Source organism: Hippopotamus amphibius, chromosome 7, assembly GCF_030028045.1.
Source record: "Hippopotamus amphibius kiboko isolate mHipAmp2 chromosome 7, mHipAmp2.hap2, whole genome shotgun sequence".
Lineage (NCBI taxonomy): Eukaryota > Metazoa > Chordata > Mammalia > Artiodactyla > Hippopotamidae > Hippopotamus > Hippopotamus amphibius.
In genome coordinates, this window is record NC_080192.1 from 89378695 (window position 1) to 89401358 (window position 22664).

Sequence of the window (22664 nt, forward strand, 5' to 3'; positions counted from 1 at the left end):
TCCTTTGTGTCTTTTTGTGGCCTGAGAGCTCATTTTTTATTGCTGCATAAAATTCCATTGTCTGAATATATCACAGTTTATCCATTCACCTGCTGAAGGATATATTGGTTACTTCCAAGTTTGGGTAATTGTGAATAAAGCTGCTATGAATATTTGTGTGCAGCTCTCTCTCTCTCTCTCTCTCTCTCTGTGTTTGTGTGTGTGTGTATACACATAAGTTTTCAGTCATTCGGGTAAATACCGAGGAGCTTGATTGCTAAACCATATGGTAAGACTACGTCTGGTTTTGCAAGAAACCACCAAACTGTCCTCCAAAGTGGCTGTACCATTTCATCAGCTGGTTCTGGTTCTTGCACCACTTTCATTTAGAGGAGTCTGATTTTTCTGAGTAATGCTTTGGAAATACACTGAACATTCTAAGGATGCCACCCACATTCTTCTTTCTGTCATTTTCCTCTTTTTGCTAGAGCTAAACCATCCTAGCAGAAAACTTCCTCTTCCCCCACTCTTTTCTTTTGATTCACATCTCTACCCTCCCACCCACCCCTCCAAAAGTCAACGAGGTCAATAGGGGAAGGGCAGGAGCAGGGTTGGTCGAGGAAAGCTACTGTGCTTCCCCAGGTTTTTTTGTCTTCCTTTAAAATGATTTAACTTGACACCCCTAAAAGGTACGTGATGCTCTCCACCCCAAAACTGTGGGGTCAGGCGTGCCTTGCTCCTTACTGGTTTGTCTCCAGTCAGTAAATAAGACTCTTCCCATACGACTAAGTGCTTTGGGGGCACGCACCGAACAGCTTTGCTATACGTGGCTAGAAGAGCATACATTGACCAGAGGGAAGTACGTCAGGGGCCCTAAAATCAGGCCATGCACCCAGAGACAGTTGCCTGCTCACCACTCCAGCACTCCCTCGCTCTCCGGGCTCCTGGGAGTCTGTTTGGAGCCCTAGACTATCAATCACTGGGAGCAGGTTTGTTGATGGCTCGTCGGTCTTGTTACTTTATAGGTAGACTTCCTGTTGTGCAACCCCGATGCTTCAGGTTATTATAGAGAAGCAGACAGGTGAACATAGAATGGAGGGAATTACTGGATGGGGAAGGGAGCATCCCAGTTTCCCGAGGGCAGGCTGATCCCACAGTCCTGCTGCGAGCATCCCCAGGCCATTGGCAAGGCTCTGATGAGCCGCCCTGTCTGCTCATGTGACTGCCGGCTTGTTCCGTCTCCCCTGAGTTTTGGGGGCTTCTGCCCACATCCAGTTGGAGGCTGAATGTACCTGTGGTTGAAGGGACTTTCCCTGCTGAGGTCTGGAATTTCTCGACAAGGTGCGCTATTATCATCTTAAGCAGGACAAAGTCCTGTGCATCACAGCAATCAGGCCCTCACCACTAGATACCAGGAGAGCTCCCCACATCATTGTGACAATCAAAAACTATCCCACCGGTTACCAGATGCACGGCCAGTGGTGAGAACCCCTGGGCTGGAGGGGTTTGGTCAGGGTCTCCTAGCTAAAGGGGGTCACTCTGAGTGCCTCTTGCCCACTCCTCATCCAGGCCCTTCTCAGCAGCTGGTACCTGCTGTTTTCACCCACACCTTTTTCCATGTAGTCTCTCCTCTTCCTCCTCCTGCCCTTCACTTCCAGGGCCCAAGAAGAAGACTTAGACATTTTCCCAGCCTGCAGTGTGATGTGGGGTTTCAAGAACTTTAGGGTGCTTTCCCTTAACTCTTGAAAATCTATGCTTCTGAGGATTTGTTTCCTCCATTTGAACCCTGCTTCTCAGTCAGTGGTCCTCGTGCAGTCAAGTGAGTTCTCCTAAGGGGTGTTCTGAGGTCAACCCCGAGCACACAGAACACGACGGAAGCCCGACAGGGGCGATCGATTAGCATTGGTGCGGCGCTGTCCCCTGTGTCCAACCTTCCCCCAGCGCCCAAGGCTGATGCTGCGTTGATCTGAAATTCGGCCGGGTCACACTGGTATTTATCTTGACTCAAACCCCAGGCCTCACCGTGCCTCCTACAGGGTGGTTCCAGGGGTGTTGCGAGCGGAGCGGTGGGGAGGGGATGAGTTTGTCATCACGCAGCTGTTCACATGGAAGAAATGGGGCAGAGTTTAAGGATTGCTTTTTTTTTTTTTTTTTTTTTAACCTCCTCCCCGCTCATAACCAACTTCCAAGCCACTAGTGGTGAGTGATGTGTACATATGGCCTTGACAGAGCTGAGGGATGGGCCCAGCTTTGTTGGGGCTGCCAAGGGGCTAACTCTGCTGGGCTGAGGTCCACACGAGCAGAGCCACTGCTGAGCCTGGGCCCAGAGGATGGCAATTATGGGGCCACCACAAGGCCAGGGGAAGCTGGGATGGGGCCAGTGGGCCTCCATGGAGGAGGAGGGGGCTTGGTGTTTGAGATCTGAATTTCCCAGCAGCTGAGGGGCCCAGGCCCTCCAGGTAGTGTCATTGCATCTGCCACTTGATCCCAGCCCTGTCTCTGGTGCTCTCTCCCGCCCCTTCTCTCCTCCGGGACTCTGGGAAAGTCGAGCATGGCCCTTTGCACTGACACCTAAATGCCTCAGATCAGTGCCAGTCGGCTGGAATGGGGTTGCTAGCACCTCTGCTTGGCACAGCTCCCTGCAGCCTCAGAGCTCAGCCCTGGTAGAGCCTGTTGGTGATTCAGCAGCCAGGAAACTCTGGGAGCGCTTGGCGACACTCACCCAACGGCCCTGCGATCCCCGGCCAGGGCCCTTGGCCAGCCAGCACAGGAGCGGGGCCTGTGGAAGAGGAAGTTTGACTCAGTCGGCAGCGCTGGTCCAGGTCTTAGATCAGCCTTCAACTCTGCTTCCTCCTAACAAGAAAGGGTAGGGTGTGGATGGGAGCGGGCACAGGGCCCGCCTCGCCCAGAGGAGATGCTCTGGTGAACTGATGGTTTGACAAAGATATTTTGCCCCTGTGTGCTGTTCGCTTTGCAGGAGGGGGTCCTCTCAGACCACCTGATCCGTAGGCAGCACTGTTCTCTGAGGCTTTGATGTGGGAGGGTGCTGGGGAGAGCAGAGAGGAAGATGTCTGTAGCAGCGTGAGGCGTTGCATCACACTTGCCGGCCTGAGAAACAAAGGTTTCTCAACAGGGCAGCACCCGCCCCCCTCCTGCAAGGGTCTCTGGGGCTTTTATCTAATCATTTCTTTTTTGCGTGCTTTTCCAGAAGTCAGGAAGAGCATGCCATCTCCTTTTACAGCTGTGTTGCTTCTCTGATGCCTGTGCATGTGGTATAAGTCCTGGGCATTTGTTAGAACCTTGACGCTAAAGAGCCCAAAGCATTTTGCAGATATTCTGATTTGCCCTTTGAAGTACAGAAAGGAAGATGGTAATCTGTTCTTCTAAGTCAGAGGTGGTAGGAAATGAGGTCTGGGCCTGGAGGGCTGCATAGAAGTGAAGGCAGGGCAGCCCAAGGGTTTTCTAGGCAGGAGAGAGTGAGTGAGAATATTTAAGAGGCCTGGGCCAGGTGGACACATTTGGGTGGAGCAAAGGGCTTGAATAGGGAGCTTGGGAGAGGCTCTTGGAACACAGGTGAGTGTGTTTGCTTCAACCATGTCTTCCTGCTTTCTCATAAAGATTGCAGGGAAAAAAATGACAAAATAAGTTAAGGGTGTAAAAGAGTCCGGAGCTCCTCTCATCAGGTGGCCAAACAACTCAGGATCATCTTGGCATGGTCTGGGTTCAGCAGACTTACTCCAGGCTCTGGAGACGGGTGAGGCTTCCCCATCTTCCGTGGTCTTCTCTATATTCTAGTGAGGCTAGGTAACCAGGATTGAAAGAGAAGAGGCATTTAACTCAGCACCCGACTGAATGATGGTACAGCCTGACGTCTGTAGGAAGAATTATTCCTCACAAGAGGAATACATTGCAGATGTGATGAGAGAGGGGCCTTTGAGTCCTTCCCTATCTCTGCAGCCTCCAGAACAGTCTCTGCCACATAGTGGATACTGAGTTAGTGTTCGTTGAATGAGTGAATGCCAGGCTCCCGTGTTCTCCAGCTCCACCGAAATCAGAAGAACCGACACTGAGAGCTGTAGCTGTGGGAGAAGTGAGAGAGGAATTCCTGAGGGTCAGTGGGTTTTCCCGCTCCCCCCGTCCACTCTCAGTACTCACCGCCTTCCAGCTCTGTTTTCAAGCTGGTGGCCTCTTAGAGAAGTCCAGTTCAACGTACACGTATCCAGACCCTAAGTAGGTGCCAGGCGTTGCGCCAGGCGTGAGGGTGGAGACGAGTAGGACGCTTAGCTGCCAGCCTCGCCGGGAAGAGGGGTGAGCTGGGAAAACTTCTTCCCCATACGGTGGGATCTGATAAGGACGGCCCTGAGGAAGAAATGATCGTTCCTGACGTTTGAGCGAGGCTTTCAGAGGCAAATGTGATTTACAGGTAGAGGAAGGGACCGGCAACTTGCTGCTCTCTGAGAGCAGCGACCATGTGTTGCACGGCTGTGACGGGCCACTCCATGTACTGCACGTTTATCCTGAGTCCCCTCACTCAATCTGTACAGTAAGCCCCTGTGGGAGGCAGTATCGTTATCCCTTTTTCATAGCGAAGGAAACCGAGACTCAGGCAACGAAGCAAAGGTCACGCAGCTGCAAGGACTCGAATCAGGACCCTAGTGGCGGGAGCCCAAGGCTTCGAGCTGAGTGAGGACAAGTCGTGTGCAGGGAAGGGGGACAGTGCCAGGCGGCTGGTGCCCGACAGGAGCGGGTGGGAGGAGCCAGATGGAAATGGGGTTTGGGACCAGGATATGCGGCTGAAATCTCTGCTTGGGACTTCAGAGGGGGTTCTGTGAGCAGGTTTAGAGGGAAGGAGTCCCGTGGCCCAGAAGTGCTCGGGAGGCTCACTCTGGCAGCAGGAGCAAAGGTAAAAAAGCTGTTGTCAGGAAAACCAGTCAGGCAACTATTGTGATCGCCCAGGAGAGACGATAAGGCTGAAGTGGGGCAGTGAGTAGGGATGCAGGGGGATGGATAAGGTGGAGGCAAGACGTGTAGGAGGCCTTGGCTTGGATTCGGGGTAAAGGGTGGGGTGGGGGGTCTTCAGCCCCACCTAGAGCCAAGGAGGAGGAGTGGAACAGGTCAGCAGGCAGATGAGTTTATTTTGGAGCACAGGGTTTGAGGTTCAGGCCTCTGGAGAGGGATGAGGCTTGGAGATGGTCCTTGGGGCCTGCAGGTGGGCAAGCGTCTATGGGAACATGGGGTTTGTGTGTTGGCTTCAGCTGCCCTCACTTATCTGCCTTCCATTTTCCCCCGACTTTGCGGGACTTTCATCTCATTTAATCCTTGCGGTTAGTCACATGAGGAAGTGCTGCACTTATTTATGGATGAGGATGCAGGCTCAGCGAGGTTAGACAACACAGCCAAGGTCTCACAGTGAAGGAGTGGCCGAGCCAGGATTTGAACCCAGGCCTAACAGCAAGGCTCTTTTCTGCTCTACCATAATAGAGCCTGAGTCAGGAATAGAAAATGGTACAAGGTTGCAATGCAGGCACCCATCTGCCAGTCTCTTTCACCTCCCCAGTCCCGCAGGTCTGTTCTGACTACTTCGGGTTTTCCCATCCCCAAATGTATGGACGATACCCTTGAGCATTCAGGTAACACTGCTTGTTTCACAATGACATCACCATGAGGTATTGCCTTAGAATCGTCAGGTTGGACTTTGCTGCTTACGGCCACCCAGGGGTCATTAGGAAGGGCACCTGAGGGTCCCAGGCTCACTGACCCAAGAGCATTCCTTGTGGACTGTAAGCCTGGGATCATCATCAAGCCAATGTCAAGACTGCATTGAAAAGGTAGATATGGAAAGTGCCCTTTTAGGTTTCAGTTTTCAGATCTCTCCCATCTTCTGATATTTGTTGGAAATGCCATGCTAAATTGAAAGACAAAATGACTGTCAACCGAGCACACTCACTCACTCACTGAGACAAGCACACACAGCCGGCACCTTGCCTGATCCCTGCTCAAGGCGAGGGAGCCACCTACAGGGTACTGGAATGGGGCCACGTATGTCCCCACCCCCTTACCCCAGGTAGATAGCTGCACAGCCCCGAATTGTTCCAGAAATTAGGGACCGGGCCAGTCTCCTGGCCCAACTCTGTCTCTTAAAGGTAAGGAACCCGAGAGTGAGAGGTGAAGGGACTTGCTAAAGGTGGCACCATTCACAGATGATCCTAGTCTCTAGACCCTTGGGTAGCCTGTATATCACAGTACATCTGGCTTAGATTCAGGAGAAGAGGAGGATGTGCACTTTCCTCGCATGTCTGTGTTCTTTGGCTGTACTTCGTAGGCTAAGGGAAAGCAAAGAGGGGCCAGCTTGGCCCTGTAACATGAGCTTGCAATGTCTGTCACTTACAGGCTAGGTGACCTTGAGCAGGTGACTTCATCTGTACCTACACTTTCTCACCTCTAAAATGGGAGCATAGATAGTACCTACTTCCTAGGACTGGCTTTGAGTATTGAGTGAGATGATGCAGGGCATGTCATAAGAGCTCGAGTGTTGCTGCTGTTATTGTTAGGACCACTATCAGCCACAATAATAATTATGGCTGAATGGTGTGAGGAGGGAGGGAGCTCGGGAGACCAATCAGGCGCAGGTGGTCTTCCCTCTGTCCCCGCCACTGGCATACAAGTGTCTTCCCGGTTCATATGTCCCATGTGGGGCTGTTTGGGTGCAGGGTCAGGAGCGCACTTGGGTGGGTTTGTAAGTGAGAGCTGCCCTCTCCCTGCAGAGTAGTTTTCTTTGCTCCCTATATCCAGACTCGCCACCTGAAACGCAATACTAACTGTTTCAAATAATTTCTTGATAAGATTCTCCTTGGGTAGCAGAGTCCAATCTATGTTTTGAAAGCAGAGTTCCAGACACTGGGATGGTGAAAGAAAGAGCCCTCTGTCCCATGAGCCCATCGGCCTAAGGTGATTCATTCCCGTGTCACATATTTCTACACCCTCCTGCCTTCCCCGAGCTTTTCTAATCCTGTCTGGCCAGTTCCTCCACAAATTCCTCTGCTGCTTTGCCTGCCATCCTCTGAAGCCAGTGTAACTGGTATCTCTGTACATAGGAGCACTTGTGAACTGCCCCTCTTCCTCAGAGAGAAACTCTGCACTGGGATGATGGGGATGCCTCGTGGCTACTTTCACCCGTGGCATTTATGGGTATTCTTGCAGGGGGCAGAGCAAGCTCGGCTCTCCTGGTCCTAGCAGCTTCCCTCCTTGCCCCTGCTTGCAGTGTGTTCCCTTTTTCTGTCTTCCAAATCAGTCCTGACCCTGGATTCAGGATCTTCACCTGGCTATCAAACCTCTTGCATTTAAAAATACTAATAAAGCCACACAATATTGCAGTTTTTGCTATGCAGTTAAAAATCCTGCATGTTTGCAGACAAAATTCAGATGTCGGAATATAATTCACAAAAGAAGATCCCTTAGAACCTGATACCAGACGATTTCTCAGTACCAGCAGGCCCTGGGTTCCCTGTGACCCATTTCCATATATTTTCATGCCCTGCATGGCTGTCCATGAGTGTCACCTGAAGACCTTGTGCTGAGATGTAGGAGTCTCACCTTCTAGGTAGCAACCTCACTTCCTGAGCTCTGCTCTGTCCCTTATGACTCCGCAGCCCCAAGCATGGCAGGAGAGGAGGTGAGGATCCCAGCTACCCTCCAAACACTCGCACCCCTTCTGCCTGTCTCTCATCTGATTACTGCCCCTCTCGCCTGCAGTGGTTCTTTCCCTGTAAGCCTTTCCTTGCCATCTCCTCTAAATCCAAGGCGCCCTTCATCCAAAAGGACCTGCTGCAACCTCTCTCCATCCTCCCCACATCTCCGGATGCCAAAACCTCACCCTCACCCCTTCACTCAGGAAGCCTGGCTTAGGGGATCTAAAGATGGATGAGACGTGGAACCCTTGATTTTCTAGGGGGAACAGCTCATCTATACAGTGGAGTAAGTAGGAGCCTGGAAGGAAATACTGTGGTAGCAAAGGCCAGAGCAGAGCTCTGCTGTGGTCACTGGGGGCCTGGGGATGCTTCTTCCAGGCTGGCGCACTAGAGCTGAGTGTCCACAGAGGAGTCAGTAGGCCACCAGGTAATGGGTGGAGCGTGTCCTGCCTGAGTGAAGGCGTGCGTGGAGGGAACACCCTGCTCTGTGGCCCGGGCTGCACGGGGTGTGGGGGGGGGGGGGGTTGCCCACCATCCATCAGCAGCATTTCCTATTGGCCCAGCAGTGGGGCAGTGGGGGGTGGGGGGAGGAGTGCCCACCATCCATCAGCAGCATTTCCTATTGGCCCAGCGGTGGGGGGGGTGGGGCGGGGTTGCCCACCATCCATCAGCAGCATTTCCCATTGGCCCAGCGGTGGGGGGGGGGGCGGTTTGCCCACCATCCATCAGCAGCATTTCCTATTGGCCCAGCAGTGGGGGGGGGGGGAGTGCCCACCATCCATCAGCAGCATTTCCTATTGGCCCAGCAGTGGGGGGGGGCGGGGTTGCCCACCATCCATCAGCAGCATTTCCTATTGGCCCAGCAGTGGGGGGGGGGGGAGGAGTGCCCACCATCCATCAGCAGCATTTCCCATTGGCCCGGCGGGGGGTGGGCGTCACGATGGCCCCCTCCTGTGAGCTCATCAGATAAGTAGCCTAGCCTCTCTCTTGACATTCTTCCTGTTGGAAATGTCTGTCTGCATTCCAAACAGCTGAATTATAAGCACTGCAGCCCTTGTCCTTCCTGGAGGACAGCTTGGGTTCCCACTCTGTCTCAGTGAGAGGGGGTCTGCCTTTTCATAAGGTCTTTCTTCCATTGCATGTGGTTTTCCCCTCACCACCACCCCCTTTTCTTTTCTTTTCTTTTTAAAGTTCACAAGCCAGGGATTCCCCTCTTTGGAGCTATTTAAACAGAAATGGGATGCTGGCAGGAGCAGCCTAGAAGGGATTCCTGGCCCAGAGGGAGGCCGGCTGGGTGGCCCTGTGGCAGGCTGGCTCCAGCTTTGAACCTCAGGCGCGAGGCCCCTGTGGCTGCCAAGCCTCCGTCTGAACGGTGTGCTGTCTCCCCAGAGCCGCTGACTGCGGCGGCTGTCCCTGCGGCTGTACTGTCCCCACGTAGGTGCCCCAGGGAAGGATTTCCTGTGCTTCTGATGAGCCTCGGGTCCTGCCGAGGCCACATGTTTCTGGAAGGCCTTCTCGCAGCCCGGGGATGGGGGAGCTGGCAGCCTGGGCAGCTAGGCTTACGAAGGTCGGGCAGTCGGGAGTCTGGACGGTCATACCCTCGCCCCTTCTCGGCAGACCTTGCGCGTAGTGGGGCAATTGGAGGCCGTGGGAATATCCCAGGAAGCAACTGGTATAACCTCTGGAAGAGACGGGTCAACCTGGAGGCTAAGCCTGCTGAATCTGTTGTCTGGACTCATATGGGGGTTGTAACTGGTAAATAAACACCTCCCAGTGTGTCACAACAGGCCATGGTCAGAAGGACTGGTGTGTGAGGTGGTAATTGAACACTGTCTTGGGCACAGGAGTTGGACAGACTGGAATTTGAATTGGCTGCAGGAGCTTGGGCGAATTTCTCAACCTTGCTAAGCCTCAGTTTTCTCATCTGTAAAAGTGGGTGTTTCTATGCTCTGGACCAGAAGTCAGGGAGGCTGTGAGGTGCCCTGTATCATGGATTATGGTGAGGACTAAATAAGATAATGCGTGTAAAAGCTGAGTGGTGGGCCTGAGACTGGCACCTGCCTGATATAAGTGGTACCCACCCACTTGAGAACAGAAAGAGGCCTGACCCGGTCTTTTTGGTCTGGGACCCTTTTAGGGAGCCCACCACGTACTGAGGGGAAAGCACAGGCCTCACCTCCCATCACAGGACCTCAACTGAAGTTGTGCCTGAATGGAGATTGCAGAGAGCCCAGAGCACTAAAAAGATTTTCCATGGGAATGTGAGGAAATAGAAAGGAACGGTTCTTCTCATATTGCTCAAATTATGAATAAAAACCCAGCGTCTTTCATCTGTGGAACATGGTGGTTTTGTAAACTCTAATTAGTTCCCAAAGCATCTTTGCAAGTTTGGCAGCTGAGAGCTCCCAGGTGAAGAGCAGAGGGGGCAAAGGAACTCACCCCGAGTCTGGGTGCGTCCCCTCCACATGCCCTGCAGGCTGGTGAGCATCTCTGCTCTGTCCTGGCTACAGCTGGACCGTATTTGCTTTCTTGTTCTGGTTTTGCTTAAGCAGAGGTCAACGTGGAGCCCTGGAACTATACTGACTGACAGGATATGGGGCCGGGGTGGGAGATGGAAGGTAATTCGTTTGTTCAGGGACAGTTTGTGACAGGCCATTGGCACTTCCCCTCGAGAGGTATGCAAAGCATCCCCGAGTCGTTCCTTTTGGTACACAGGTCACTGGCCACCTTTGGCCCAGAGTGGTTTGCGGTGGTGCCAGCAAAATCAGGTTGTGACAGGTCCCCAGCTGACAGTGAGAAACCTCTAAGACTTTTTCTGGCTTTGGTTGGAAAGCCTCACTTTAATGCTTGGTGTGTGGATTACAAACCCAGCCTTTTAGATATGTCCAGGGGAACCCTAAGACTGTGCTTCCAAAGTTAGTGGCTGTTGAGCAGCAAGAAGGAATTGCACGGGCCAGGTGTATGATCTTACTTGCTCTTCTCATCCCCCACTGCTGCCTGGTCTCCCCACACCCGACTCCAGCACAGATGTCTGGTTCAGCGCCCTGTAGGTGTATTTGGGAAATCCATGCCAGGCCTGCAGTAAAAGCAGTCTGGAGTTTTTGAGATGTTTCTCATGTCAGAGACCTAAAGGAAAGTCGTGAGCAGATGGCCTTCTCTGTTCCAAACGTGTTTCTCCCTTGAGAGTCGAGGGCTGGTGTGTCTACACGCTGAGTGACAGGAGAAAGGAGCCCTCACGGCGTGCACGACGGGTGGAGCACCGGTCCTGAGCATTGGGGTGGGGGTTACAGCGCAGAAGTTTGCCTGTTTTCTTTTTTGTCTTTCTTTTTTTTTTTTTTTTTTAAAGATAGTTTATCTCTGGGTTTTGGGGGACTTTTTTTAGAATTTTTATTTATCTATTTTAAATTTTATTTATGTATTTATTTAATATTTTATTTATTGGCTGCGTCGGGTCTTCATGGCTATGCACAGGCTTTCTGTACTTGCAGAGAACAGAGGGCTACTCTTCATTACAATGTGCAGGCTTCTCATTGTGGTGGCTTCTCTTGTGCAGCACAGGCTCTAGGTGCGCAGGCTTCAGTAGTTGTGGCACTTGAACTCAGCAGTTGTGGCTTGCGGGCTCTAGAGCGCAGGCTCAGTAGTTGTGGCGCATGGGGCTTAGGTGTTCCACGGCATGTGGGATCTTCCCGGACCAGGGCTTGAACCCTTGTCCCCTGTATTGGCAGGCAGATTCTTAACCACTGCACCACCAGGGAAGCCAAAGTTTGCCTGTTTTCTGTGCCACCTCTGGGCCAACCCACAGGTGGCCCAGCCTCTTGGCATGGCCACCACGGCATCTTTTTGTAGTTCAGTTTTAGGAAGTCATTCTAACTGAGTTCACGCTGATTGCACAAGTCAGGTTCCTTCTTTGTCAGAATTTTGCTGCTGTTTCCAGAAACCTCCAGTGCTGTAACATGATGGCACATAAGGTCATCTGCTGGCAGGGGTGGCTTCATGGGTGGTCACAGAGTCTCCTGCTCAGGTGGGCCCTGGGCTTGGGGGCTAACTCTGCCGAGGAGCTGCCGTCTTGAAATTCTTAAGTTTTCTCTTTGCATTTGTATCTTGTAAATGAAAATGAAGTTCAGTGGGTCTGTGGGGTCTGCTGGGGGCGGGGTGCGGATGGGGGACTTGGGCCTCGCCTCCTGTGGTCGCACCTACCATCACCTCCCTGCCTCCCCTGGGTGGCTTCTCACTGCTGCCACGTGGGGTCTGGACACAAGAAAGGCTGGAGTGAGGTGCACACACCCCGCGGCATGGTGGGCAGGGCATGGCGGTAGCTGCCCCGTCCTGGGCTGGCAGCCCTACTGCATTTCCATGGATGACTGACTCCCCTCCCCGCCATGTCCGGGTTCCCAGGGTGGGTGTTGCAACACCCTTGGGGGTCACCTGCCCATCTTGGGTTGTAGCGACTGGTTTCTGGGAAGAAGAAACCCCTGACTAGCCTTCCCTGCCCCCAGCTGGGTCGTGCACATCCATCCCACTGCTGGCGGAGGGGAAACCCGGCAGTCCGGGGTCACATGCGCCCTTGTACACTGTTGCTGGGGCCCAGGGTGCCTCTGAGGAGCTGTGCTCACCCTGCAAGTCTCCTCATACCCCAAAGAGAGGGAGACCAGAAAGAGCATAAAAAAAAACATCGAGACATGCTCAACAGTGTGTATGTACTTAAAGCCACTGAACTATACACTTAAAAAGGGTTAAGATAGTAACTTCTATGTATGTTTTACCATGATAAAAAATATTTACAAAGTGTTTGAAAAAACAGAAACAAGAAACATCGTGACAAATGGAGTCAGAGAGACCAAGAAAAGAAGGGAAAGGCTTGATATTTTAGTAACTTAGAGCGCCTATTAGATAGGCATTTTTTTCCTGCTTTTTGGACAAAGGGTCCCACATATTCATTTTGCACTGAGTTCCCCAGAGCATGTCACCAGTCCTGCCCGTTGGCCACTTTGTGAATCTACCAACTCTCCCTTGCGAGGGGCCCAGGGCCCACCCTCAAAGCTTGAGAACTTCAGCTGCTGCCCAGCCTCTCACCTGTTCTCTCTTCTTCCCCCTCACAGGTATTCTGTTGGCCGTGTGCCAGGCCCTGGAGAACAGCACATCCGCCCTGAGTGGTGAGTCCCATCCCCTTGGTGCGGGGTGGTGTGTGGAACACCGCACAGCTTCCTGCCTGGGCTCCTCCCGCTGAGCTCCTGCACAGCTGTCCCCTGCACCCTCTCTGCCCTCTGTCCCAGGGGCCCAGGGAGCACTCCCGGAGGTCGTGCCTGCCGGCCCTCTCCCATCTCTGATGAGCCAATGCCTGTGGGCAGGAGTGCCAGAGAGCAGAGCCTGCACGGCCCACAAGCTTGGAACCGTCTCGTTATAATCCATCCGAAGAAGAACCCAGATTCCTGAACCCTCTTGTCTCCTCTGCCTGGTGATCTTTGTTTAGCTATTTTCCAGTTTATCTTTTGACATTTGTGGTCATATTTCCCTTGTTCCGTTCGCAAGATCCTTGATCAACAGATTGGAAAGTTGGGAAGCGTGGGAGGCAAGCCATTCTCAGGCAGAGGATCACAGAAAGCATCGGCTTTTAGCATTTGTCCATGTGCGCTGATATTTTTATACAGTTCGTCGTAGTGAGGAAACTATTTGGATTCCTGCTTTTTAAGTTCAGGGTTTGGAGTTGTTCATTTTTCCACGTTGCTAGAAAGTCTTGAGATGTATCCTTTTAAAACGTCGTGATGTTCCATTAAAATGGACATATGTGATTTAATTAGGCATTTCCCATGGGATATTTTTGTTGCCTGCAGTTTAAATTATAATGCTACATCTTGGTGCCTAGAAGGTATTTTCTTCTTTTGGATTCTTTCCTTAGGACATATCTACAGGAGCAAGGATAAATATATTTATGACCCTTGCAACAAATTGCCAAATAGCTTTCCAAGTGAATTGAGCTGATTTTTATGCCAGCGATGCCTGAGTCTGCCAGTTTCACTGTTCCCTCGTTGACATGGAGTACGCTCCCATCTATTATTGCAGTGGCCCCTGCTGTGTTTCCCTAGTTATTTCAAGGAGGTGCCCAGGCAAGAGGTGGTCCTATGCATTCATAAATTCTCTAACCAAGCACACAATGTCCCTGGTACTTGGCTCTTCTCTTCTTCCAGACCTTTCCTTCCAAACACAGTGGAGGTGATGCTGCCACTCCCACTGGGTACCAGTGCTTCTGCAGCCCCACAGTCTCCTCTTGGAGCTGTTATCCTGGATGCACTTGAACCATTAAGGTGTCCAAGCCACTTGGTGGCCCATGATGCTACAGATGCCTTTCTTCCTCAGTGTTATTATGCTTTGTTGGGACTGGGGGTGGAAGGGTCTGTCCATCCCAGAGCGGTGCTTTTAGAGTCCCGGTCTACCAGAGTTTCCAGGAAGTTCTTTCACTCTTTAATTACTTCCCCCATCACAGAGGGCTCAGATGTGATATGTGGGGAGGGGGAGATAGCGTTGTGACTTCCACATGCTGTTTTCAGAACTACCCCAGTCCCCTCCTGGGATGCACTTACCCCCCAGGTGCATCTCCAGCCCCTCCTGGTCCTCACTGTAGGACCTGGTAGGCCAAGAGGGTTCCCCTCTGAGTCACTTGTAGGTGACAGTTTGTGGTGATGGCAAATGTTGATGCTACCTCCGTGGGGGCGGGTCCTCCTGGCTATTTTACCGTCTCCTCCTCTTCCATCTATTCGTGCAGGAAAGGCCTAGGGAATGTCGTACCTGAGCCAAGGCCCTCAGGGGCCTGCCGTGGCTCCTGCTGAGGCCCTTTGGGGTTTCCCAGGCTCTTCCAGGTAGACATGGGAAAACTTATGACATTTATCCAGAAAAATGACTGTCCTTGCTGCAGTAGCAACCAACCTCTGTTCCATCGTTCCTTTCTGGACTTGCTTCTGTGAGTCTCAGGTTTGTTGATATCAGAGACATCTCTCCTTCATGATGATGTATGTTCAGAAAACAGTAGTTGCGTCCTGCCCTTTTGCACATGACCCTGTAAGTGGCTGAGTGCCACTCTCTGGCCCAACGTGGTGGGTGAGAGTAGGGCCAGTGCCACACCCTCTAGTGTCCAGGGGGCCTTGAGATCTTGGAGTTAGTTGGTGATAAAGAAGGGAGGTGGGCTGCCAGTCTGGCCTCTGCACTGCTCTCTGTTTGATGGGTTTCTTGGCTATGGGTGTTGTGCCCCAGAGAGGTTAATGGAATAGTTCCTTCCATGTCTGCTTACTCTCTGCCCTGCCCCATTGGACTGAGACATGAGTCCAGAGAGGGCTACGCTAGTTAGTTAGACAAGCCCAAGTGGTGATGACCATGTCATAGCCACCCCTCCAACGCTAGGGCTTTGCAGCTAAATCAGGCTTATTTGCTCAACTTTCTCCTCCATTAGGGTGAACTTCCCATCTCCTCGAAGACTCCCCCGGTTCCTGCTAGGCCTTCAACCACCCCATCCCATTCCCACTCTGTGCTCTCCAGACATGGCTAAAATCCTGTTGTGGATGCAGCTCAAACTGGGGACCATCCCCACCAGCCACACTCACTACCCCAGCATTGGGGGGAGGTATTTAACTCTTGACTAATTCAATAAGTAAAACTATTTGTTACTGTTTATAATAGAAATCTCCATACATAGAAAAGGAGAAATAATAGTGAAATCAGTCCTCATACACCCATCACCCAGCTTCAGCAGTTAGGATCACTCTGCCATTTTTCTTTCATCTGTTCTCTCACCTTTTTGAGATTTATCTTTGCTGGGGTAGTTTAAAACAAAGTCCGTTTCACTTGTGAATATTACTTATATCTAACAGGTAAGAACTTTAAAAACAAAACCATAGTTCAGTTACACCAACGAAAACAACAAGAATTCTTTTTTTTTTTTTTTTTTTTTTTTTGTTAGATCCTTAAATATGGAGGATGTGTGATGCTGAGTTCAGATCTGTGGCACTTCCTTACATTTGCATTCCCTTTGATATTTTCATATTTTGCCTCCTACTTCCATTTCCTTTCAGGTCAACACTGCTTTTATAAAGAGTGCTCCTTTATATGCTGGGTGACGGACTTTCACGTCTGAGTCCCTCCTAACCCTTATGCCCTGGATGTTGGTGGGCTCATTTATTAAATCCTAAAACTATCCATTTAGTTTAGGTGTGAAGATGGGTCGTTTTAGGACAGAAGGTACGAGAGCTTCACCCGTGGCATAAATATGCAGGTCTCTTCACTCCAAGAGTTGATGGGGATGAGAAACAGTAGTGGACGTAAGATGGTTCTGGTTCGTTCCTGATTGGTGGCGCTGCAGACACACTCAGAATTAAGCTCTGACATTTTGATGGAGCAGCGTAGAGAGAAAATTGCAAACTCCATGTGCCAATCAGTCATGGAATATGAGTTTGAAGGGGCAGGGGCTGATCCCATGTGGCTTTCCTGTGCTTTCCCCCCAAAACAGTTCCATGTTCTCATGACTTCATAGTTGCTCTTGACTTTCTTGTTGAGGTTTCATTGGTTTCTTCCAATCTTCCTTTTTATAAACCCCCATCTGTGGAGGGTAGATGATGCCAGAGGCATGGGAAACTGGCATTATGGTCATCAGTAAATGCTGCTCAGGCATCTGCTTTGGGTGGAACATTGGAGGGATGTATGCCTTAGGCTGGAGGTTAGGAATCCTGGGTGTTGGACCCATCTGGTCTGAGTTTTGCCGAGTCCCTGGGCGAGTTATTCATCTGGTTCCTGTTTGGATCTTAGTTTCCTCATCTGTTGGCCTTGAATCAGGAATAAGCTGTGAAGTTTTTCACATGACCACTGTGATGGATTGACAGAGACTACTTGGAAAGCTTTGCTGAGGATTATAAGGCTGTCTTCAAACTCTTAGGAAGCAGGGCAGTGATCAGTTGGCGATGCCTGCCACAGGCCTCCGGTAGGCTGCTGGCAGTGTGACCGCCATGTATCTCATTCTCTTGGAGCCAGGTGCTATTTTACATTCAGGTTCTAATATTATAGTTGCTGGACAGCTTCTCTGTCCTTGTCCCCACCACATATGTGAACCCATGAGAGCTTCATAGTGACAGAGGCAACCACAGCTGACTGCTTAGTGCATGATTTAGAAAATAATTGCTACCAAGGGGGACAGCGGGGGGAGGGAGGGGGTTGGGATGAATCGGGAGATTGGGATTGCCATATATACGTTACTAATAAGGAAAAAAATATCAAATTGTATACTTTAAATATATAGAGGTTATTGTATGTCAATTATATCTCAATAAAAGTTCTTAAAAAAAAAAAGAAAATTGCTGCAAGAGTGAAGTCACTAGTCTAGGGGTCAGGACAGAAAATTTGTACCTGGTTGGTTGTCAGTTTGTAAAGCATGCAAAGAAGCATTAGCTGGAGGCAAGGTGAGGGTGGCAGCACCTACAGCTTAGAACTTCACACCCTTCACAAGGAAAGAATGACGACCTATCTTCAAAGGCACCTTTTAATGCCCCTGACAGGGAACAGAATGCACCCTGGTTAAGTTGCTGGGTGGCTGCTTGCTTAAGCCTCTGAAATGTTGCATAGTTCCCAGGCTGCCCATCTGGTTCTCATATTTTCATGAGACTAGCTCTAATGACCGAGGGGTGTGGTGAGGGCCTTGCTCAGGCACCTGGGAGCCAGGCTCCCTGTGCTATCTGCCTTGCACGACCTGGGTACCCTGGGTGGCTCTTTAAACCTCTCACTTCTGCTCCTTCCTCTAGCCTGTGTCTAATGACAGCCACCTGGAACTGGGCAGTGATGGAAGCCTTACTTAATTTAGGGTCTGGGAGACTCTTCAGAGGCAGTGATGAAAGACTGTGGAGAATTCACGGTGCTGTTATTCATGGGGAAGTTCACGCGTAGCAGCTTGCTTGGGGAGATGGTGGTCAGATTTTGGTGGGGATTTTGGGCTTAACCATGTTGAGAAGGGCGAGTTTGGGCTGGAGGTGCAGAGGGAGGGCGAATCAGATTATAGGGAGCAGTCTTTGAAGGTGTTACTTGTTTGGAAAACAGGTAGAACCTGGGCCAGCCAGAAAGCAAGGGATCTGTTTGTTGCTCACCTGGCCTAACAAAAGCTTTTCAGAACTGCAAACTTCTTCCCCGTTCCATTGTCTGCAGTTTTCCCACGTGGAACTGAAGTCATTCTAAAATTAGAAAGCTCACGTGTTCTACCCAGGTACATGGTTCACTGTTCCAAATATGTGTCTGTAGCACAAGTCACTTGGTGTGACTTCATCAGGGGCTAAGGGCACAGCCAGCCATGGCTGCTGGGACTGGCTCGCTTCAGAGGACACGTAGTAGACCATGGAGCCTCAGGAGAGAAAGAGAGATTCTTTCTCCTTTCCTCTCTAGGATTTATCCGTGTCGTACAGTTCCTCACTTTACCTTCTGCTTTTTGCATAGGAAACTGTGTGGGGTCAGAGGGAAGGTTACTTGCAGTAGTGAGGCCATAGAATGTGGAATCCAGGGTCATAATTGTGACTCACTAGCTGTGTGACATCCATAGTGCTTAGATCTCCCTGAGCCCCAGTTGCCCCCTCGATAAAATTAAGGAGTTGGGTTAAGGCAGTGTCTTTTCAAAATCACTTTAGTGGGTCACAGCCAGCATTTTTTAAAAGGAGAGTGAATAGAAAATTTCTGAGTGCATTACATGAAGGAAAGTCAGGTAATGTTTCCTGTTACGCTTGTTTTGGTTATTCATGGATTTATATATTGGCATTCTGCGTTCGTTTACTTGTGTAAGCTGCACCCATATTGCATCCTCTATAATTTCTATATTTGATTTCTTCAGTGTAAGAACTTAGACACTTGCAAAGTAAGTGCTGTAAATCTTTGTAGATGTACCTATACATTTCCCCCACATACACCTCGTCTTTTTTAGCTGTCTTGTTCACCCCTAATCTGAAAGCAGTTCTTTTTGTCTACTCACCTTTATCAAGCCTTTCCAAAACACTCCACTTACAATAGAAACAACGGCTCTCTCCTTATGCATAGATATTTCATTCGTTTATGTAATATGTAATTAAATGAGTGCAACTGACATAAACAGGTTTGGGAACAAACGCAGATGTCCTCTTGGTAAATATATAGCTTCACTGAAATGGGCTGGTAAGCTAGAGTAGCCAACTAATTGAGCTCTTGCATGCTGAGGACATTGGTCTGGTTGTTTTAACAAAGGAATGGAGAGGATGGATTGGGTAACTCAAGGCCCTGGTTTAAGTTGAGCTAAGAGAGCATCTACCAGCTTTGAAAAAAGCAAAGTGAGTGATACAACTCCTGGATTTCTAAATATGCTGGCCTATCAAAGCCTACTGCTCTCCCACTTTTTAGTTTTCGACTTTTATTTAGCACACACTTCTTAAGTACTATCTTATACCAGGCATTGTGCTAGGCCCTGGAGATACACGTGAGAGGCAACTATGAGCCCTGCCATCAGAGGGCGTAGGGCCAGGCAGACGATGTTGATGATTTTTACATCTCAAAGTAAATCATAAACATAGACAAGGAGATCCACCATATGGGTTTCTTCGAAGAAACGCCTGCTTCTGCTCTATTCAGACTTCCCATTTTTAATCCAAGCACCAAACTGTGTACTTTTTATTTTCTTGGATAAGTTGCTTCTTGCTCACTTTGGCCTGTGGTGCCGAGCTGGTTTTCCATCTGATTGATCACCCTCCTGGGCTATGGTTGTCATCTGTGAAGCTGGCAAAAAGGGCGTCTCTGCCAGGCACCTTGTGTTGCGGGAACAGAACCTAACCACACATCAGCCTAAAGAGTCACCCCTCAGAGAACCCACAGGATTGCTGAGTAGCCAGGCCCCACAGCTTGTGGCCATTTACTCTATACCTACCGTGAAGATCACTCTACTACCAGCTCATTCTATCTCTGCACCTCTTAGCTCATTCTATCTTTGCACCTACCAGCTCATTCTATCTCTGCACCTCTTAGCTCTTAGAATTGGATCAGTTTGTCCTCCTTGGTCAAGTGGTCGTCCAGCAGCTGTGGCAGGGCTGGGAAGGGAAGGCTGCAGGTAACAAGGTGCCGAGAGCAGTGTAGGCCTGGGGCAGGGCAGAGTCCCTCATTAGATCTGGAAGGGGCAAAGACCAACATCCCTGGTCCAGACTGATTCTTTGAATCATTCATTCAATCAACAAAGATTTATTGAGCACTTATTATGTTCCAGACCCTGATCAAAACAGAGCATCTGTTCTTAAGAACCTTATACTCCACTGGGAAAGCTAGACGTCCTATTATATTTTCATCTATCAAATTGGCGTATTTTTGAGCATGGCAACCCTGAGTGCTGGTGTGTGTGAGGTGAAACAGCTACATATGTTGCTTATGGGTGTGCGTATTGGCTTTCTGGGAAAGAGCTCAATATTAATGGGGAACTTGATTCCTTAGTATTAGTAAGACCCTTAAAATTGTCCATGCCTTGTGACCCAACAATTACACTTTTAGCCATCTATTTTACAAAAATAACAGAGATGTTAGTAAAATATAGCCAATTTAAATGTCAGCAAGAGGGAAATAATTATGGGACAGGTGGATAGGTTTTAAATAAAAGCCCTTTACAATCATGCTGATGAAGAATGTTTAATGATATGGGAGACTGCACATGTAAACAAACAGAAAAAATAGTATATAAGGCTGAATGTAATATCTCAATTTTATAAACTATACACACATGCAAAACTAAAGGGCAAACATCATATGTATTAAGATTAATTAATTAATGGGGATATAGGTGACTTTAATTTCCTTTGTACTTTCCTGTTTATCTACTCTGTCTACAGCAAGCAGGTTTTAATACTATAGTCAGAAATAAAAGGAGCGACATTTTTTTTAATATGAAGTGTATTCCTTTTTTCCTTTTTATTTTTTGGCTGCATTGGGTCTTCGTTGCTGCGTGCACAAGGACTTTCTCTAGTTGCGGCGAGCAGGGGCTATTCTTTGTTGCCGTGCACAGGCTCCTCAGTGTGGTGGCTTCTCTTGTTGTGGAGCATGGGCTCTAGACGAGTGGAGTTCAGTAGTTGTGGCACACGGGCTTAGTTGCTCTGCGACATGTGGGATCTTCCCATGTCCCCTGCATTGGCAGGTGGCTTCTTAACCACTGCGCCATGATGGAAATCCCAGGAGCTAAATTTTTAGAAAGGAAGAAAAGGTCATGGCTGCCGTCCTGCCCTGCAGGTCAGTCGGCCAGTGCGTGTTGAATGCAGGCTGCCTCAGTTTTGCTGTCCCAGGGCTGCAGCTGTCACTGAGGCTCCGACAGTGCTGCTGTTTCTGAGCACGGGGACATGCCATTCTGGCCTGCATGAGGGTCGCCCTGATCCCTGCAGCTTGGCACTAACCTCTAGGGACCTTGCTGTCTGAAGAGGTTGACCCTAACAGAATAGTTGCCAGTTCACCTCCAAGCTCTAGGGATGCTCATCCAAGCTCTTCCTGGGTGGCCCTTTGGCTCCTAAATCCTGATCCACTTTTATCTCTGGGTTTCACCGGAGAGGCTGGGCTTTTCCAGGCCCCCAGCCCAAGTCAGTCTCTAGAATGTGAAGACTCTAGCACTGGACAGACTTCAGATTGTCCCTCTGCCACTTACTAGCTGTGAGGCCTTAAGCAAATTACCTAACCTCTCTGTACTTCAGCTTCCTTGTCTATGAAATAGGAATAATGATAGGACCTGCTCTTAGGGTTGTTGTGAGGGTTCAAAGATTACATGTAAAACACTTGGAGCTGTGTGCACACACATGTAGTTACTCTGCTGCTACCCCTGTTACTACATTATTGATGATGCACATATCTTGATGCCAGACCTGTGTCTTTATGGTGCTTTTATCACCCGCAGTTAAGCTCTAAGGCAGTGGTTCTCATGGTTTAATGGGCAGAATAGTCATCCTGCTGACTGTGTTAAAATGCAGATTTCTAGGCCCCCGTCAGCATGTGGCCCAGAAATCAGCATTTCTGGTCCTCAGCCACATTTTGCTAAGGCCCAATGGGAAGAAGCTGAGTGGTACACGCCCTTGTAGGCTGAGGGGCTTTCTACTTAAGGCACCAGCCCCTCCCCATCCCTGGAACTCTTGCCCACCCCACCCCCAAACCCCCGGCTGGACAGAGCCGGTTTCTGGGAGTCTGAAATGTTTGTGTTCCAGGGCTGACTTTCTGGCGTTCAGCTGGAAGCTTGGTAAAGACCATGCAAAACCCCAGAACTTGGGCGGTCACCTTGAAACATCCTCTTTCTTGTTACCTTTTCTGTGACGAAATAACATAGAAGCTTTTTTTTTTTTAAGCTCTTTATTGGAATATAATTGCTTTACACTCTTGTACCAGCTTTTGAGGTACACCAAAGTGAATCAGCTGTATTTATACATACATCCCCATATCCCCTCCCTCCCGCAACTCCCTCCCGCTCTCCCTGTCCTGGCCCTCTAAGGCATCACCCATCATCGAGTTGATCTCCCTTTGTTATACAGCAACTTCCCACTAGCTATCTAGTTTACATCTGGTAGTGTATCTATGTCTATGCTACTCTGTCACTTCATCCCAGCTTCCCCTTCGTGCTGCCACCACCCCCCCACCCCACCCCATCGCCAACCCCGTGTCCTCCAGTCCATTCCACAGAGGCTTTGGGTAAGGCATCAGCTTTGTTTTCTGAGAGCCTGACCCCGACCTCCTGCTTCTGAGTTCGAGGAACAGGCTGGTGTGTCTGGTTATTTACTAATGAAGGGACCTTTAGCTGTTTTGATCAAGCTGGGTTCAGATGTCTTCCCAGCTGCCTCAGTAACTGTTTGATTTACAGTTTCATTCTGACTCTCTCATCTTCATTTCCTGTCTGGAAAGTTATAGACCAACTTTCTTATCAGAATGTGTAACAGAGGGTGATTCCACAGATAAATCTGACCATTTAATCATTAGGATGCATTGACTAAAATGTTTCTTAAATATCAC

At 49.8% G+C, this 22664-nt stretch overlaps 1 protein-coding gene across 5 annotated transcripts in view; it reads left to right on the forward strand.

Annotated features, from left to right (window-relative positions):
- TGFA (transforming growth factor alpha) overlaps positions 1-22664 on the forward strand; it is a 100927-nt gene that overhangs the window by 20272 nt on the left and 57991 nt on the right. For all 5 annotated transcript variants that reach the window (XM_057742989.1, XM_057742987.1, XM_057742988.1 and 2 more), the window contains exon 2: positions 12767-12820. In XM_057742989.1, the coding sequence (XP_057598972.1) occupies positions 12767-12820 (54 nt within the window). The remainder of the gene's footprint in view (positions 1-12766; positions 12821-22664) is intronic.